The sequence below is a fragment of the Macaca fascicularis genome, chromosome 14 (assembly GCF_037993035.2).
Source record: "Macaca fascicularis isolate 582-1 chromosome 14, T2T-MFA8v1.1".
Lineage (NCBI taxonomy): Eukaryota > Metazoa > Chordata > Mammalia > Primates > Cercopithecidae > Macaca > Macaca fascicularis.
The window spans coordinates 93101311-93117983 of NC_088388.1; the positions used below are offsets into that span (position 1 = coordinate 93101311).

The following is a 16673-nucleotide window of genomic DNA, read 5'->3' on the forward strand; positions in this document are numbered from 1 at the left end:
CTCATCCCTGTCACTGCAGCAGACACCTTGGCTTCCTGGGATACTCTTAACACTCGAGTGTGATGCCAGTTGAGAATAGGTTTTGTGGTGATGGTGAGGGGACAGAGGAGAAAGGAATGGAAGAGAATTCCCTCTCCCTGGACCCATCCTCACCCTCTCTTGCTGTGGTAACAATTCCTATACCTGTCCTCTCCTCCTTGGTCAAAATACTCAAAATGGCTGGGTGCAGTGGGTCACGCTTGTAAGCCCAGCAATTTGGAAGGCTGAGGCAAGAGGATCTCTTGAGCCTGGGAATTCAAGATTACAGTTATAATCATGCCAGTGTACTCCAGCCTGGATGACAGAGCAAGACCCTGTCTCTTAAAAAAATAAAAGAAAAAAAATGCTCAGAATGACTGTGTGTTTGTGTGTGCAGAAAGAACACTAGAACAGACAAAATACTTGTGAACTCAGCAAACATATTGGGCACCTTTTTGCAGAGCACTGGATAAAATGCAGAGTGAGCCTCTGGCCTTGTCTAGTAGGAAAGATTCAATGTGTTTTTTGGCAGTATGGTGTAAGGGTTAAGTTCACAGTCTTTGGAATCAGACAAAAACTGAATTTGAATCCCAGATTTTCTATTTATCAGCTTTGTAACCTTGGGCATTCACTAAACTCCTCTATCTTGTAGTTATTTGGATGATTTCCGAGTTCAGTCTCCTATATTTCAAACTCTTTAAAGACAGGTTTCTTGCTTAATTCTTTTGGGTATCTTCTGCAAGACCAAGTATAATATATTCTACATAGAAAGCATTCCAGTGATATTTTATGAATTTTCACTTAATTGTTGAATGGGCCATTATCAGTCTTTTAATATTTGTTAAGGCTGGCATTTGAGTAAGAAACTGTATGGGATTTATTAAGAAGATAATCCTTTGATTTAAACGTTCATCTCATAAGCCAGTAGATTGTGGCAGTGGCCTCCTCTGGTAGGATACACAAGAGAAAACCACTCTCCTGGTACAAAATTCTTCATCATCAGAGGGAGATACCCGGGGCTGGAAGACCCAGTGTGACCAATATAATGTTCTTGCCTGTTGCTTTGAATAATTGTTTTGTTTATATCCTCAGGATTTGTGAAACCCGGGGCACATGTTAAACCAGGTGAAACCTTCACATACAAGTGGACAGTGCCTGAGAGCGTAAGCCCAACTGCTGGTGATCCTCCCTGTCTGACCTATCTTTACTTCTCAGCAGTTGATCCAATTAAGGACACCAGCTCTGGCCTGGTAGGGCCTTTGCTAGTCTGTAAAAAGGGCGTCCTCAATGCTGATGGGACACAGGTAGGCCATTGAGTGTCACCAGTTCTTCTCAGGGCTGTATGTGGGAGAGATCCGCAACAGAGCTAGAGATGAGACAGGAATAGTCAGTTACAAAAAGCGATTTATCTTTCTTCCTCTTGAAGTAGACTTCTACATAATGGAGATTTTATTTTATTATGTGGTGAAAATTAAACATCTAAATTTGTAGTTACAAATGCTCACTCGGGAACCTGGAATCTCTGCTTGTTGTGGTTAGGATTTGGCAGACCTCTTTTTCTGTGTGCTGCTTTTATTACAGAATCTTTAGAGATCCACATGGAACACTAATGGGAATTATCTTCTTGAACAAGGTTTCTCAAACTTAGCCACCATCAGAAATACTTGGGGACCATTTAAACATCTATTATTCAGATACTACAGACTAATTAAATCAGAATCTCCAGATGATTCCAATGTGCAGCCAAGGTTGAGAAGGAACAAGAAAGCATTTAGATAACTTCTTGCAAGTCCCAACTTAGAGATTTGAATGGATCAACTGATTAGTGTAGTGAAGCAGAGCCTTTCAAGCTATGTCTACATGATATTAAACATTGATGAAAAGAGAAAAATACAGTCATTTAACCATCTATTTTATCCATCAGAAATAGCAAGGACATTTATTTAAATAGTATATTTTATAAGTGTTGGCATTGTGTGACTCCACTTCTGGACTCAAAAGAATTTCCAGATTTAAAACACACAAAATATCTCGATCCTATTTGGATTTTCCTTTTTCTACATGAAGGAACAACCCCAGAAATGTCTATTGCATGTGTTATAAGACTGAATGTTTATGCTGTGCCTCAACAAGCACACAAGGCAAAGCAGAGTGATTATCCATATTTTAGAGCTGAAGAGGCTCAGAGACATTGAGTGGAATTCCAGGAAATACACCTAGTAAGTAGTGAAAGTTGGCAGTAAAACACAGGGCCTTGAACATCCAACTTTGTCCTTTTTCCAATGCATCCTCTTGCTTCCTCACAGCTAAATACCTAAGCCAAGGAGATTAAGTGCCAGAAAATGTTTGAAAGGTAGTTCTGATTTTGCCCCTGCTGTATCCATTTAATAGTACCTTTGAGGTTTGCTGGAAGCACCTCATAGTCTATGGGAGTTGTTGCCTAAGCCAAATACTATTCATGGTTAGTCCACTTACACAAAATTCATGGAAAAAAAAAAAAGTAACCTGAAACATCCTATACCCATAACTTGGCTGAGAGAGAAAACCATTTGGCCAGATGGAAAGGTTTGTTCAATTTAAGAGTTATTACTTATGAAATACCTACTATGTGCCAGTCCCTCTATAAGCAAAATGGTCAGTCCTCTTCTAGGCATGTGGAGAGATGAAAATGGAAAGAAGTGTTTGCATCTCTTTGCAGTAAATTGTCATAAATTCTCGCAGTGGTGAAAGGTCAGGTGACAGAATGTCATTTACTAAGACCCCTGGTCCTCCACAATAACCATTCAGTCAAACTCCCTACTCCCACGCTGTTTCTTTCTTTGAATTCACCTCTCTATATATCTTACACTTTAAAAAAAAAATCTGACTTATGAAAAAGTAGAAAAAATTTGCAAAGAATCCTCATATACCCTTCACCCAGATTCATTAACATTTGATCTCATTTGCTTTATTATCTCTGTTTTTATGGGATTTTTTTCTGAACCGTTTGAGAGTAGGTTGTCTCTCAAACGGTCTTTGAGAGACAATATAATGTCTCTTATAATGTCATAATGTCTTTATAATGTCATAATGTCTTTCAGTGTGTGTTTCCTAAAAGCAAGGACTCTCTCTGACATAAACAAAGTAAAATTATCTGAGTCAGAAAATTGACCTTGACATTGTCAAATCTACATACATTTTAAAATGTTGCTGATTGTCTCATTGATGTTCTTTATAGCAAAAGAAAAACATGTTTTTCCTGGTCCTGGGTCTGATCTAGGATCAGGTATTGCACTGAGCTGTTTCCTCTTTCCCCCATGATTAATTTCTTTTTTTATTTTTAATTTTTGTGGGTACATAGAATGTGTATGTATTTATGGAGTACATGAGATGTTTTGCTATAGGCATGCAATGCATAACAACCACATCATGGAGAATGGGGTATTCATCCCCTCAAGCATTTATCCTTTGTGTCACAAACAATCCATTTATATTCTTTTAGTTATTTTCAAATGTACAATTAAGGTGACTATAGTCACTCTCCCCATGATTAATTTTATTACAGGGCACCAGGCATGATTTTTCTAAAGTGCAAATGAGATCAAGTCACTTTCCTGTTCTACACCTCTAGTGGTTTCCTATCACACCCAGAATAAAAACCAACACTATTTAGACATGCCCCAGCCTCTTGGTCCCACAAGTGGGCACCACGCTTCCTCATGCCCACTTATGCTCCATTCACATTCTGTTCCTCTTACAGGTCAAGCTTGCCTTTGACTTTGGGCCTCTATACTAGGCTCCTTATGCCTGGAATGTCTTCCCCTGACCTTTGCATGGCTAACTCTTCTTGTCACTCCTCAGGGAAGCCTTCTCTGATCACCAGGTTAAGTCAATCTCTTTTATATCACCTGATTTTGCTATCACTTACCACCATAAGACAGTTTCCTTCTTTATTTATTTGCTTATGTGTATAGTATGCTTCCTCCTACAAGAAGATAAGTGCAATGGAGCAAGGACCTTGCCTATCTTATCTTCCTTTCCTAGAACAATGCACGGCACATTGTTGACATTCAACAACTATTTCTGCTTGAATAAATGAAATACAGGGTAAGTACTCTTATCCCCAAGGTTAAGAAGTTTAGTTAGCAGAAAATGCCATATTACACACATCTTAAACATTGTGTGGCCTGCAAACAAACACTGAAAATTCCGGTACGACCTCATTTGCAAAACTCATTTTCCTTATCCACATTTCAATACTCAGAGTTGTGTGATGGGTTGTGGTTTAGACTTCTCACCTTTCTTTCCTGCTGCTGTGGGAGCCTACTATATGCTAACTTATATGCTTTTCACAAAATAGCTGTGTGCTGCAGACACCAGTCACTACTCAGATGTTCCATATATATGGAGAAAGAGACACAGAGAGAGATATTTATTATGAGAAATTGGCTCATATGATTATGGAGACTTATAAATCTCAGCACCTGCAGGCTGAGTCAACAAGCAGGAGACCCAGAAGAGCCAATGGGGTGGCTCCAGTTAGAAAGCTGACAGGCTCGAGAACCAGGAAGAGCCAACATTTTAGTTTAAGCATGAAGGCAAAAAGAAGACAATGTCCTAGTTCAAGGGCAGTTGGGCAGGAGAAATTCTCTCTTACTTAGAGGAAGGTGAGCCTTTTGGTTCTTTCTATTCAAGCCTTCAACCAATTGGATGAGGTACACTCACGTCAGGAAGTACAATCAGTTTTATTCAGTCTACTGATTCAAGTGTTAATCTCATCCAAAAACATCCTTCCAGAAACACCCAGGATAATGTGTGAGCAAAAATCTGGGCACACTGTAGCCCAGTTAAGTTATACATATATTCACCATCATGCAGGGGTTCTGCCACCTTCCTTCTAATGTTTTCTTGGGCTAATTTCCCACCCTCATTAAACCCAGTTACTCTCCAAATACCTGTCAAGCAATGAGGTTCTTCAATGCAACTCCTTTCAATTGTTCATTCTTGTACTGTGGACAATTGCAGTCACACCTAATAATAACGGCACTGAGTACTTAATATTTGTCAGTTGTTGTGTTGAGTGCTTTAGCTAAGTCATCTCATTTAATCTTCACAAAAAACGTGATGTGAGGACTACTATTGCCCTCATGTTGCAAGTGAGGGAATTAGGGCTTAGAGAGGATAAATCACTTGCTCCAGGCTTCACAGTGGGTGAACAGAAGAATAGCATTAGAACCTAGGTTTTTCTGTTCACATAGCCCATGATCTTTTAAAAAACATTTTGATCTTTTATGTTCTTCAAATTTTTAACATTTTATTCCAAAAACTTTCAAGTCTTCATTGTTTTCTTCTGTAGCTTATGCTCTTATACCACTGCCTTCTAAAGCATCACATAATTAAGGAAATAACTATATATAAGGGATAGTAGGAGCAAGGAGTACTCACATCGTTGATGAGGAGTTAGGAAAGCATCACAGAAGTGGGCAGCTAAGCAGAACCATGAGGTTGCTTAGTGGTTTGCAAGAGAAAAGAGTGGCAGACTATCAAAGCTGAGGGAATATGTGCACGAAGGGCAGAGGGATGCAGAACACAGCAAGTGCAGAGGGCAACAAGGAGCTTGGTCTTGCTTCAAAGTGCCAGGAGGAAAGAGTCAAGAGATGAGGCTGAACAGGTAGGCAGGAACCAGAACACCATGAGGTGAGACTGCATTGTCCAACATAAGGAGAGAGATGTGGTCAGATGACATTGTTGAGGGTCCCTCCACAGCATGCAGCAGGATGAAGGTGGCTTGGGTGGGGAGTGTGTTAGAGACAAGAAGGCATTGAGGGATGGAAAGGATGGTCACCTCTATTCTTCACAGAATTAGAAACAACAACTTTAAAATTCATATGGAACCAAAAAAGAGCCCATATAACCAAGGCAATCCTAAGCAAAAGGAACAAAGCTGGAAGCATCACAGTACCCGATTTCAAACTATACAACAAGGCTACAGTAACCAAAACAGCATTGTACTGATACAAAGTCAGACACATAGAGCAATTGGACAAAATAGAGAACTCAGAAATAATACAGCACATCTACAACCATCTGATCTTTGACAAACCTGACAAAAACAAAAAATGGGGAAAGGATTCCCTATTGAATAAGTGGTGCTGGGAGAACTGGCTAGCCATATGCAGAATATTGAAACTGGACCCCTTCCTTACACCTTTTACAAAAATTAACTCAAGATGGATTAAAGACTTAAATGTAAAACCCAAAACTATAAAAACCCTAGAAGAAAATCTAGGCAATACCATTCAGGGCATAGGCACAGGCAAAGATTTCATGATGAAAATGTCAAAAGCAATTGCAAGAAAAGCAAAGCATGACAAATGGGTTCTAATTAAACTAAAGAGCTTCTGCACAGCAAAAGAAACGATCATCAGAGTGAACAGACAACCTACAGAATGAGAGAACATTTTTGCAATCTATCCATCTGATGAAGGTCTAACATCCAGAATCTACAAGGAACTTAAACAAATTTAAAAGAAAAAAAAAAAACCATTAAAAAGTGGGCAAAAGACATGACCAGATAATGCGGCCAATAAAACTATGAAAAGAAGCTCAATGTAACTGATCATTAGAGAAATGCAAATCAAAACCACCATGAGATACCATCTCACACCATTCAGAATGGCAGTTATTAAAAAGTCAAGAAATGGCAGATGCTGGCAAGGCTGTGGAGAAACAGGAACACTTTTACACTGTTGGTGGGAATGTAAATTAGTTCAACCATTGTGGAAGACAGTGTGGTGATTCCTCAGAGACCTAAAATCAGAAACACCATTTGACCCAGCAGTCCCATTACTGGGGATATACCCAAAGGAATATAAATCATTCTGTTACAAAGATACATGCACGCATATGTTCATTGCAGCACTATTCACAATAGCAATGACATGGAATCAACTGAAAAGCCCATGTCTTTTGACAGACTGGATAAAAAATTGTGGTACATGTACACCATGGAATACTATGCAGCAATAAAAAGGAATGAGATCATGTCCCTTGCAGGGACATGGATAGTGCTTGAAGCCATTATCCTTGGCAAACTTATGCAGGAACGGAAAACCAAACAATGCATGTTCTCACTTATAAGCGGGAGCTGAACAATGAGAACACATGGACCTAGGGCGGGGAACAACACACACTGGGGCTTGTGGGGGTAGGGTTGGAGGGAGGGAGAGCATCAAGATAAATAGCTAATGCATGCTGTGCTTAATACCTAGGCGATAGGTTGATGGGTGCAGCAAACCACCATGGCACATGTTTACCTATGTAACAAATCTGCACGTACTGCACCTGTATCGCAAAATTTTAAATTAAATTAAAAAGAAAAGAAAACCTAGTCATCTCTCTTGGTGAGCTCTAAAGGAAAGCATATTGCAGCAATCTGTGATGCTGTGTGGTCAGATAGGCTCAAATAGACTGATTAGGAATACACACCGTGGGAAGTCATATCCACTGTCCCCTCACTGCCCACTCAAGTTAACATAATTTAGCTAAGTCTCATCAGTTACATGAATTCATTATTTCACTCAGAAATGTATACTGAGTGCCTGCTTTTCCAGGCATTTTTCTTGGTGATGCAGGAACAGAGAGGAATCTGAGGTGTTCCTACCCTCAGGAAACTCACATTGCAGTAGGAAAAAGTTAAAAAAAAAAGACTTCGTAAATAAAATACAGTTTCAGGTGAAGATAAGTGCTATGAAGAATAAAATAGGGTAAAGTGAGTGAGTTTCTGGGCAAAAGATGGTGATTAGTTTAGAAGGGTGGTTAGGGAAGACCACTCTGAGAAAGTGACATGCAGAAAAGTGAATTGAGGAAGGGACAGCACATGGAAAGACCCTGAGGCAGGAATGAGGTTGGTGTGTTCATGGAAGGGCAAAAGGCCAGGGTGCCTGGAGCAAGCTAGGAGGTGAGTACAGGGAGATGCAGTCAGAGAGAGAGGCTGGGCCAGGGCTTGGAGGTCAGGGTAAGGAGAAGAAGTCAGTGAGGACTAGCCTGGCAACAAAGGCTAAAAGAGTAGAAAGTCTTCTGAGCAGGGGCTGATTTCCTTGGAGGATGGATGTAACCAGAAAGACACATTTTCTGGATGGGGAATAAATTCATCAGAGCAACATTCAGTATCCTGATTTTAAAATGACCTGGGAACTCTATAGCTGATGTTGATCTACCCTAACTTATTAATACTTTGTGTGAACTTTGAAAGGAAAGCAATTCTGTGAATTCCTCCAAGCTGCACTTTTTATGTATTCATTTCTTTCTTCTCTGTAGAAAGGAATAGACAAGGAGTTTTACCTACTGTTCACAGTCTTTGATGAGAATCTGAGCAGATATTTTGATGAAAACATTCAGAAGTTTATCTGGCATCCCTTCAGCATTGACAAAGAAGATAAAGAATTTGTGAAATCCAACCGAATGCATGGTATGACAAATGACTTTCCCTCCTGTAAATGAAAGGCTGACTTGCATTCGAAGTGAAAATGATTGGTGTGTTTTAATTATCTTAATTTTGGTTTCTTGGGTATTGTTCTTGGTCACGAGTAAGTTATTTCATGCCTTCAGCTTCAGATGGTATAGTGAAACCTCCCTATCTCTCAGAGATGTGAAATTTAATACTTCTAGAACACTTTATCAGCCTTAGATGAAGGAACACAAAATTTAAACTAGCGGCCCTGCAGGTGGCTAACGCCTGTAATCCCAGCACTTTGGGAGGCCAGGGTGGGCAGATCATGAGGTCCGGGGACTTAGCCTGGCCAATATGGTGAAATCTCATCTGTACTAAAAATACAAAAATTAGCTGGGCGTGGTGGCACGTACCTGTAGTCCCAGCTACTCAAGAGACTGAGGAAGGAGAATCGCTTGAACCTGGAGGCAGAGGTTGTAGTGAGCCAAGATCGTGCCACTGCACCCAGTCTGGGTGACAGAGTGAGACTCCGTCTCAAAAATAAATAAATAAATAAATAAAATGAAATTTAAACTAGCCAAGTTCACAGTACATCATAAATGTAGAAAATTACTGACAAACTACTCCCCCTTGGGTTCACAATAACATCAAGTTGGAAAACCAAAGTGATAATAGGAGATAATCATTACATAGCAAAGTGTCTATAATTAAGTAGTATGAATGACTTCATTAAGTAGTATGAGTGACTGGTGAGTGTTAATTTGTGAAATACTATCTGTAGCTATCCCAGATCTTCATTTGAGAGGAATTACTTAATTCTCCCTCTGTCTCTTTTTATCAAGTGTTACAATAGCAAACCACCTGCTAATTGCTCGTGAGTAACACAGGATGCTCATTACTCTTAGGCATATTACCTAAGGTAGCAGAGTAATGAGAGTCCAAACTCAATGCCTTGCAAGAGTGTGCAGTCAATAAAAGTGCCTGAAGCAAGTAACCTAAGACTACAGGTGCTAACCTGCTTGTTTTAGGACTCAGCATAAAATCCATGTATTGCCTTTTAAAGCATTATGGAAGAATAACAAAATAGCCCTTAACCTCCTTTCCTTGCATGGAAGTAAAAAATAGTCCAAGGTTACAACTGCCCCATGGCAACCAGGTCACAGACCCTAGGGTCCCAGATGCTCATTTCCAACAGAGTTCCCTCTTGTGCCAATGGAAAGCACGGAGTAGTGCATTTTCAGTGTCATCTTCTACAAAAAGTTTTGCTGTAACTGAACAGGAATATTGTTTCCAAACTTCTTAGTAGACAATAAAAAGGGGAAATTAAGGTAGAAATAAGGAAGTATAGCAGTTTCTTGTTGGAGAGGCTAAATTGTAAAAGAAATTTATCATAAGAGAGGTCTTCATCTAAAAAAATAGTAAACAACTGAATGAACTACGTCAAATCCAGCCCCACCCTATTTTGGCAATGTGAAACTACTTTCATATTTAGAAATACAGTATGTAGTCCAGGCACAGTGGCTCATGCCTGTAATCCCAGCACGTTGGGAGGTCAAGGTGGGAGGATCACTTGCATCCAGGAGTTCAAGACCAGCCTGGGCAACATAGTGAGACCCTATCTCTACAGAAAATACAAAATTAACCAGGTATGGTGGTGTGCACCTGTAGTCCCAGCTGCTACTCAGGAGGCTGAGGTAGGAGGTAGGAGGATCTCTTGAGCCTGGGAGGTTGAGGCTGAAGTAAGTATAATGGCTCCACTGCACTCCAGCTTGGGCAACAGGGTAAGACTCTCTCTCTCTTTCAAAAAATAAGTAAAATAAATAAATAAATACAGGATATATCATTGTTAAAACAAAGTTCAAGGAAAATAATGCATCTTAATTCAAATGTCACATTGATTATAAATTAAGTTCTAGCTTCAGTCCTGCTTGCAGGGAGTGGAAGGAAGAGAGCAACAAAGCCAAAAAGAAAGGGCCTGACATGGTACACAATACTTTGTGTTGTGTTTATTATATAGCCTGTATTCAAAACATGTTTGTTGAAAGAAAGAATGGATGAGTGAATGTTGTAGAAAAAGAGGCTTTAAACAAGCATTCCAAGGCAAGAGAAGATTCTCTACCAACCAGTCAAGGACTGAATTTATTAGCACCTTGATTTATACTCAGATCTCATTAACATTTGATGGACAAGATTTAGATCATTTATTTGCAAAGACATTATCAAAGTATTTTTTTTTTTTTCAGAAAATGTGGTGTTCTTCTCAGAAGTGCCAGAATTTCTTGGAATTTCTACTAATAATCCCAGATCTGAGTACAATTACCAAGCACCACTGGTTCTGCAGGCACAGAAATATTAGGATAGTACAAAAGTAATTGCGGTTTTTGCAATTACTTTCAATGGCAAAAACTGCAATCACTTTTGCACTAACCTAATAAAAACTAATTTTATTTGATAATGGGATTATAACAGAAGGTCATTCATGTGCATGATAATAGTTCTGTCCTACTATAGGCTTAGTAGAGAGTAGGAGGCGGGTAGAAATATTTATTTCTCCAAGAGACATCAAGCATGAGACGCAATTATGTTCATTCACCAGTCAGACATTGCTGTTATATCATGGCATTCATCCCTATAGCGTGAGAATGTGGTTTCTAAATTCTTCTCAAGGCACTACTTCAGATAGCCACTATCAATGGATTGGGGTTGATGTCAAAGATAAAAACAATTTTCCACTCTGGAAGCACAGAGGGTCTTCATATCTAACTAATCATTATTTATTAATAAAGTCCCTCCAGTAATTGTGTTGGGGTAAAAAAGTACAAGTTATCATAAAGCAAATTTATTTACTCAAAGGCTAACCTCATATAAGCTTAAGTACCCCCTAAAAAAAGCCCTCTCCACTGAACACACATGCACACATACTGTCAATCGATTAAAAAATCTTTCAAATAATGCTGAATCCATGTAATCAGTAAAAGCATGTCTGATAACTTCTAGAACCAAATGCAAAGCCCACTGGCAAATGAGGGTCTTGTAGAATTCAATGAATTAATGACTGAGGAAGAGACATTTAACAAGGGAGATCATAGGAAAATAACCTCAAAAGAAAAAGGTTTTCATATCAAGAGCCTTAGAGAAGAGTATGGGGAAATTATTTCATAAACAATCTGATTTATCCCTTAGTCATTCTTTGAACTAGTGTTCTTGCATATGTGTTGTTAAAGACAACATTTTAATAATTTCCGTATATTTTCATTATTCATTGTTAATTTTGGTCTCCATTTTAAATGGATTCACCATGTGGCTTTTCCCTGGTACTGTTTATTCTCTGAAAACAAGGATCTTTTGTAAACAGTTGACATATTTGAAGCTCCCCTGCCCGATACACACTGATAATTTTTCACTATCTTTCTTCTTCCATTTAGCTGTTAATGGCTACATGTACGGCAACCAGCCAGGCCTAAACATGTGTAAAAAGGATAGAGTTTCCTGGCATCTGATTGGATTGGGCACTGACACCGACATGCATGGAATTGTTTTTCAAGGGAACACCATCCACCTACGAGGGACTCACCGAGACTCCCTGGCCCTGTTTCCCCACATGGCCACAACAGCATTCATGCAGCCAGACCATGCAGGTAAACTTGCTAGGTCCATCTCAGGTGACCAGATTTCTACCTTCAGGCTCATCCACTTACAGTCCTCCCGCAGAAGAAATTGACAGACTTTGTGCACTTCAAGTGGTATAGAAATAGATATAGTCTCGATTAGAATCAGAGAATCCTGAATTATTAGTCCAAACACATAGTACAAGGGACAGAGGGGAAATATCTAAAATAGCATCCACAAAACAGAAGTAGAAGCCCTCTAAAGTCTTTGGTGCATAAATCCTAGGAGAATGTTTTTGATTCACAGTCCATAAAAATTCAGCCCTGATAAAGTGGACATGTTTTGCTCTCATTGAGCATGAACATAATTTCAGTTGCTTCTCTGAAGCATCTACCAGTTATGGACATCCCAGTGGATGCTTCCAGATTATAGATGTAGGCATAATTGCAGCCTGGTCTCTCTTCCATAGGTACTGATAACTGCCTTTTGATTGGGGGGCTTCTCTGTTTTCATTCCGTTGGGCACCCTTGGTTTCCCCACAGGGCAATCTGCATTGGATCTGGAATTTATGGAGACCCCTGTATAATGCCAGTACCTGGAACTTCTTCTCTTAGGGATTCCAAGTTGATAAGATAATTGGGGCATTTTCATAAAAGATCTAGAGCAACACATGGTAGCATATGCTAATCACTGCATGAAAAGTGAGGAGAACAAGCCCTACGGACATTGAACATGTTTTTCCAATCCCATTTTTTCATCAGTCTTGGCAAGAAACCAATATGCTACCTAAGATGAGTACTTGCTGTTTACTAATGGATGTTCTACTTCTTTGCTTTCCACTGGAACTGCAGTTTAGATGTCTCCATGTCATCAGTTAAGAACTTAAGGCTTGGGCTTCAAAATCTTTGCCTAAGGACTGCCTGAGACTAGGAGCTCCATAGTCTTTTCTATGTGAATTTTTCCTAGTGTCCAATCTCTGTACATTAATATAGTTGATCAGTTATGAATTACTCAAATCAAGGGATGCCTTGGACACAACTTTTTTTTTAATACACTCTTCAAAACCAAAGAGAGGAGGGGATTGTGAAGTAGCCAAATTATTTTAATCCATAGAAATAGGCACTCAAAGTTAGAGCCGCCCAGAATAATTTTAGAGATGGAGCTACTTATTCTAGTGCTTTGATTATTACTCCATATGTCCTATAGGTTTCTAAAGAGCTTCACAACGTTTTCCAGTTTATGTTTGGTGATAAGCATAAATCTGTGACTGCTTAAAAGCTTAGCCATTTCACCAAATTCCTGTCCCTTACCTATAAGTCAAGAAAGAGGGTGCTCAAAACTGGGTAGAGTAGACTATAGGCTGCAACTCAAACATTTCCATGTTCTTCTATTTTTATTATCATTATTATTAATTTTCTTTTCTTCTTCATGCTACCTTGTCTAAGATCTTCTTTGTTCTTAGAGGAGACAATTCCTCAACTATTGAAGTGCCATGATCAACACATAAACAATAGGCTGCCTGGAAAAAAACAAATGCAGAGACAGTCTTTCCAAGTCTGTCTTCAAAGGTGTCTTTTCTGTGGTTTTGTATAAAGACCCTTCCTCCTGTGTCCTCATCAGTGCCTGGGTGTGTGTGGGTACCCACTTAATCAACCCATTGAGTTTTCGCTCATCTAAAAGGAGTAACTTGGTGATGGTTAGACAACAGACTTACATGTATAGCCAGATAGAAGATACCTCTGTACATTGTAGAAGGTTAAAGAAAGGCACACTCCTCCCTCACCTCTAAAAACAGAGGCTACTAGAGAAAGGGAAGGAAGAGTTATTAATCCGATATTTTCATTGAGAGTTAATATCTTCAATAATTTTATTTGTCTTATGTGATTTTATGGTGAGTTCAGTTAAGAGATATCTATCTGATGCCAATGCATCTAGAAAATTCAATCTAAAAATTACATAATTGTTGGCAGACATGATCGTTGGTGTTATATAGAAAAATTCAGTTGATTGATTTTCTGTTTTCTGTTTCCTTTTCATTTAGCATTATATAGACCTACCACTGGAAATGAGAAACTTCTTTGCTTAAGGGCTTAATGAAGTGATACACTTGGCTTTAATGATAATAATACCTTACATATTTATTGCACTTTAGAATTTATGAAATCCTTTAGGGCAAAACACTCATCAGAAATGTGGCTTAATCTGAACCTTGTCTAGGATAATCATCTTACCGGTAATTAGTTGTTTTTAAACTGGGCTGGGTTAAGATAGTCATTGGTGGTTTTCCAGGAGAGACTGTCTTCTAATAGGTGTCTATTATAGGGGAGACCCAGAGAAGTCATTTCTTGGTAGCAATATTGTAAGTTTCTTTTTTTATTACAAATGAATTTTGGACAGGATCTTTCTCCCCACAGAAGTAAATATATTCAAAGTAATTTATTCCCCTTGGGGTCTGATTTTAAACTACTAGGTGACTGGTATTTTAAAAATCCACCTAACTGGTTATTTTGGAATAAAATATGCAGGTTTGCTAAAAACAGAACATCACCAACAAAAATACCGAGCACCACACTCAATGCCGAGCCATTTCTCTTGCAGGTATTTTTAAGGTGTTTTGTGCCACCATGCACCACCTCCCAAGAGGCATGGGTCAGATCTATGAGGTCAACAGCTGTGACAACAGGGACCCTTCTGAGCAGCCACACGGGATGATAAGAACTTTTTACATCGCCGCTGAAGAGGTAGAATGGGATTATGCCCCTAACAAAAACTGGGAGTTCGAAAAGCAGCACTTGGACGCAAGAGGGGAAAGGTACCACAGGCGCCGCCGCCAGGGCTCTTCAGTGGGATCGCGCATGCTCCGTAGGACTTTAGCAAGTGTGGCTCCCTACAAATTCCCAGCTTGTGTCTGCGCTGGTCACTACCACATGTAACTGGGACTCCTGAAAAATGAAAGTAGAAGAAAAGTTCTCTTCCCTTGGAAATCATACAGTCTAGGGTGGAAGTATACATGCATTTATTAAATACCTACTATATGCTAGGCATTGTGCAATGTGCTGGTAAAACAGTGTAGAGGATAGACAAGGTCCTTTCCTACGCAGAATTCCTGGTCCACGGTAAGACTTTAGAACAAGTATATGGAGTGAGGCAGTCACTATGAGAGGGGAAGGGTAGAATGCAGCAGGAGATATGGCAGAAGTACACAGCCCTGTCTTGAGGAAAGGTAGGGAGAAGGTCAGTAGTCAGGGGGTGCTTCTGGGAGGAAGTAGTCTTTGAGTTGGGACATGAAGAGTAGTTCACTTGAGGAGGAAGGAAGCATGTTCGTGGCAGAGGGAACAACCTGTGTAAAGGCCTGGAGGTGAGGGAGAGCACATCATGTTCAAGAGAGTGAATGTTTAGAATGACCAGAGCACAGAGCGGAGGGGGCCAGTGATGGGAAATGAGGCTCAGGAGGTGGCAAAGGCAGATAGGGAGGCTTGAGAGTCAAATTGAGGAGTTTGGCAGTGGGAAATCATAAAAATGCTTAAAATCAACGTGATTAAATGTATAGCTTAGGATCCCTTTGACTGCAGTGTGGAGAATAGAGGGCAAGGAGGAGTACAGGTGGCAGGCAGAATGGTTAGGAATAATTCCACCCAAGATAGGTAAGTGATACATGTGGCTGAGATGAGAATGCAAGCTCCCTCAGTGGAAGGAGATGGAAGGGGTGGGTCTCACTGTATTTTAGAGATAAAATTAATAGATTTTGAAAATCTGTCTTTTGTGATGATCTGTCTTGGCAATAGATGAAATGTACTATACATGTACGGTACACATACAGTCTATCCTCATTATTTGTAGATTCTGCTTTTGCAAATTTGCCTACTTGCTAAAATTTATTTTTAACCCCAAAATCAATTCCTGTGACATTTTTGTGGTCATTTGAAGGTACATGTAGAGTGGCAAAATTTTATGTTGCCTGATGTACACATTTTCAGCTGAGGTCAAACAAGGAGTCTCTCTGCCTTCTTGTTTCGGCTCATACTGTAAACAAATGTCCTTGTTTTCAGACTATTTAGTGCCATGTTTTTTGCACTTGTGTGCTTTATGTTGGTGCTTTCACTGTTTAGAATGCCCCCCTTAGCAGAGTGATGAAGCCGTGTCCTGAGTGCAAGAAGCCTCTGATGTGCCTTATACATGTGAGAGGTACTTTGTTCTTGCATGAGTTATAGCGCTGTTGGCTGTTGAGCTCAGTGTTAATGAGCTCAACAGTGTTAATGCTGTTGAGCTCAGCAATATATATTAAATAATGTGTCTTCAAAAAGAAACAGACATAAAACAAGGTCATATGTTGATCAATTGATGAAAATATTATGACCAGAGGTTTGCAGGAACCTAACCCTATATTTCCCCTAGGAACAATGGTTCAGTCTTTATTAGTCCAGTTATCAAAATGACTTTCTAGAACATAACTAGGGTGAAGAACAAGTATCAACTGTATCTATCTATATTTGTATATGGGTGTATGCACAACATATGACTATAGTCCTTCTTGAGATCTTTCAAAGTGGAAAAGCATTACCATGTACAGAAAGATGCAAATGAAATCTGGAGAAACTCAGGGTGGTAGAGGGTG

The 16673-nt window shown here is 39.5% G+C and overlaps 1 protein-coding gene across 1 annotated transcript in view; it reads left to right on the plus strand.

The window, feature by feature from the left end:
- HEPHL1 (hephaestin like 1) overlaps positions 1-16673 on the plus strand; it is an 80186-nt gene that overhangs the window by 47105 nt on the left and 16408 nt on the right. Inside the window, exons 9-12 of the mRNA XM_005579371.4 lie at positions 1111-1322; positions 8317-8467; positions 11875-12087; positions 14657-14870. Of these exons, the coding sequence (XP_005579428.3) occupies positions 1111-1322; positions 8317-8467; positions 11875-12087; positions 14657-14870 (790 nt within the window). The remainder of the gene's footprint in view (positions 1-1110; positions 1323-8316; positions 8468-11874; positions 12088-14656; positions 14871-16673) is intronic.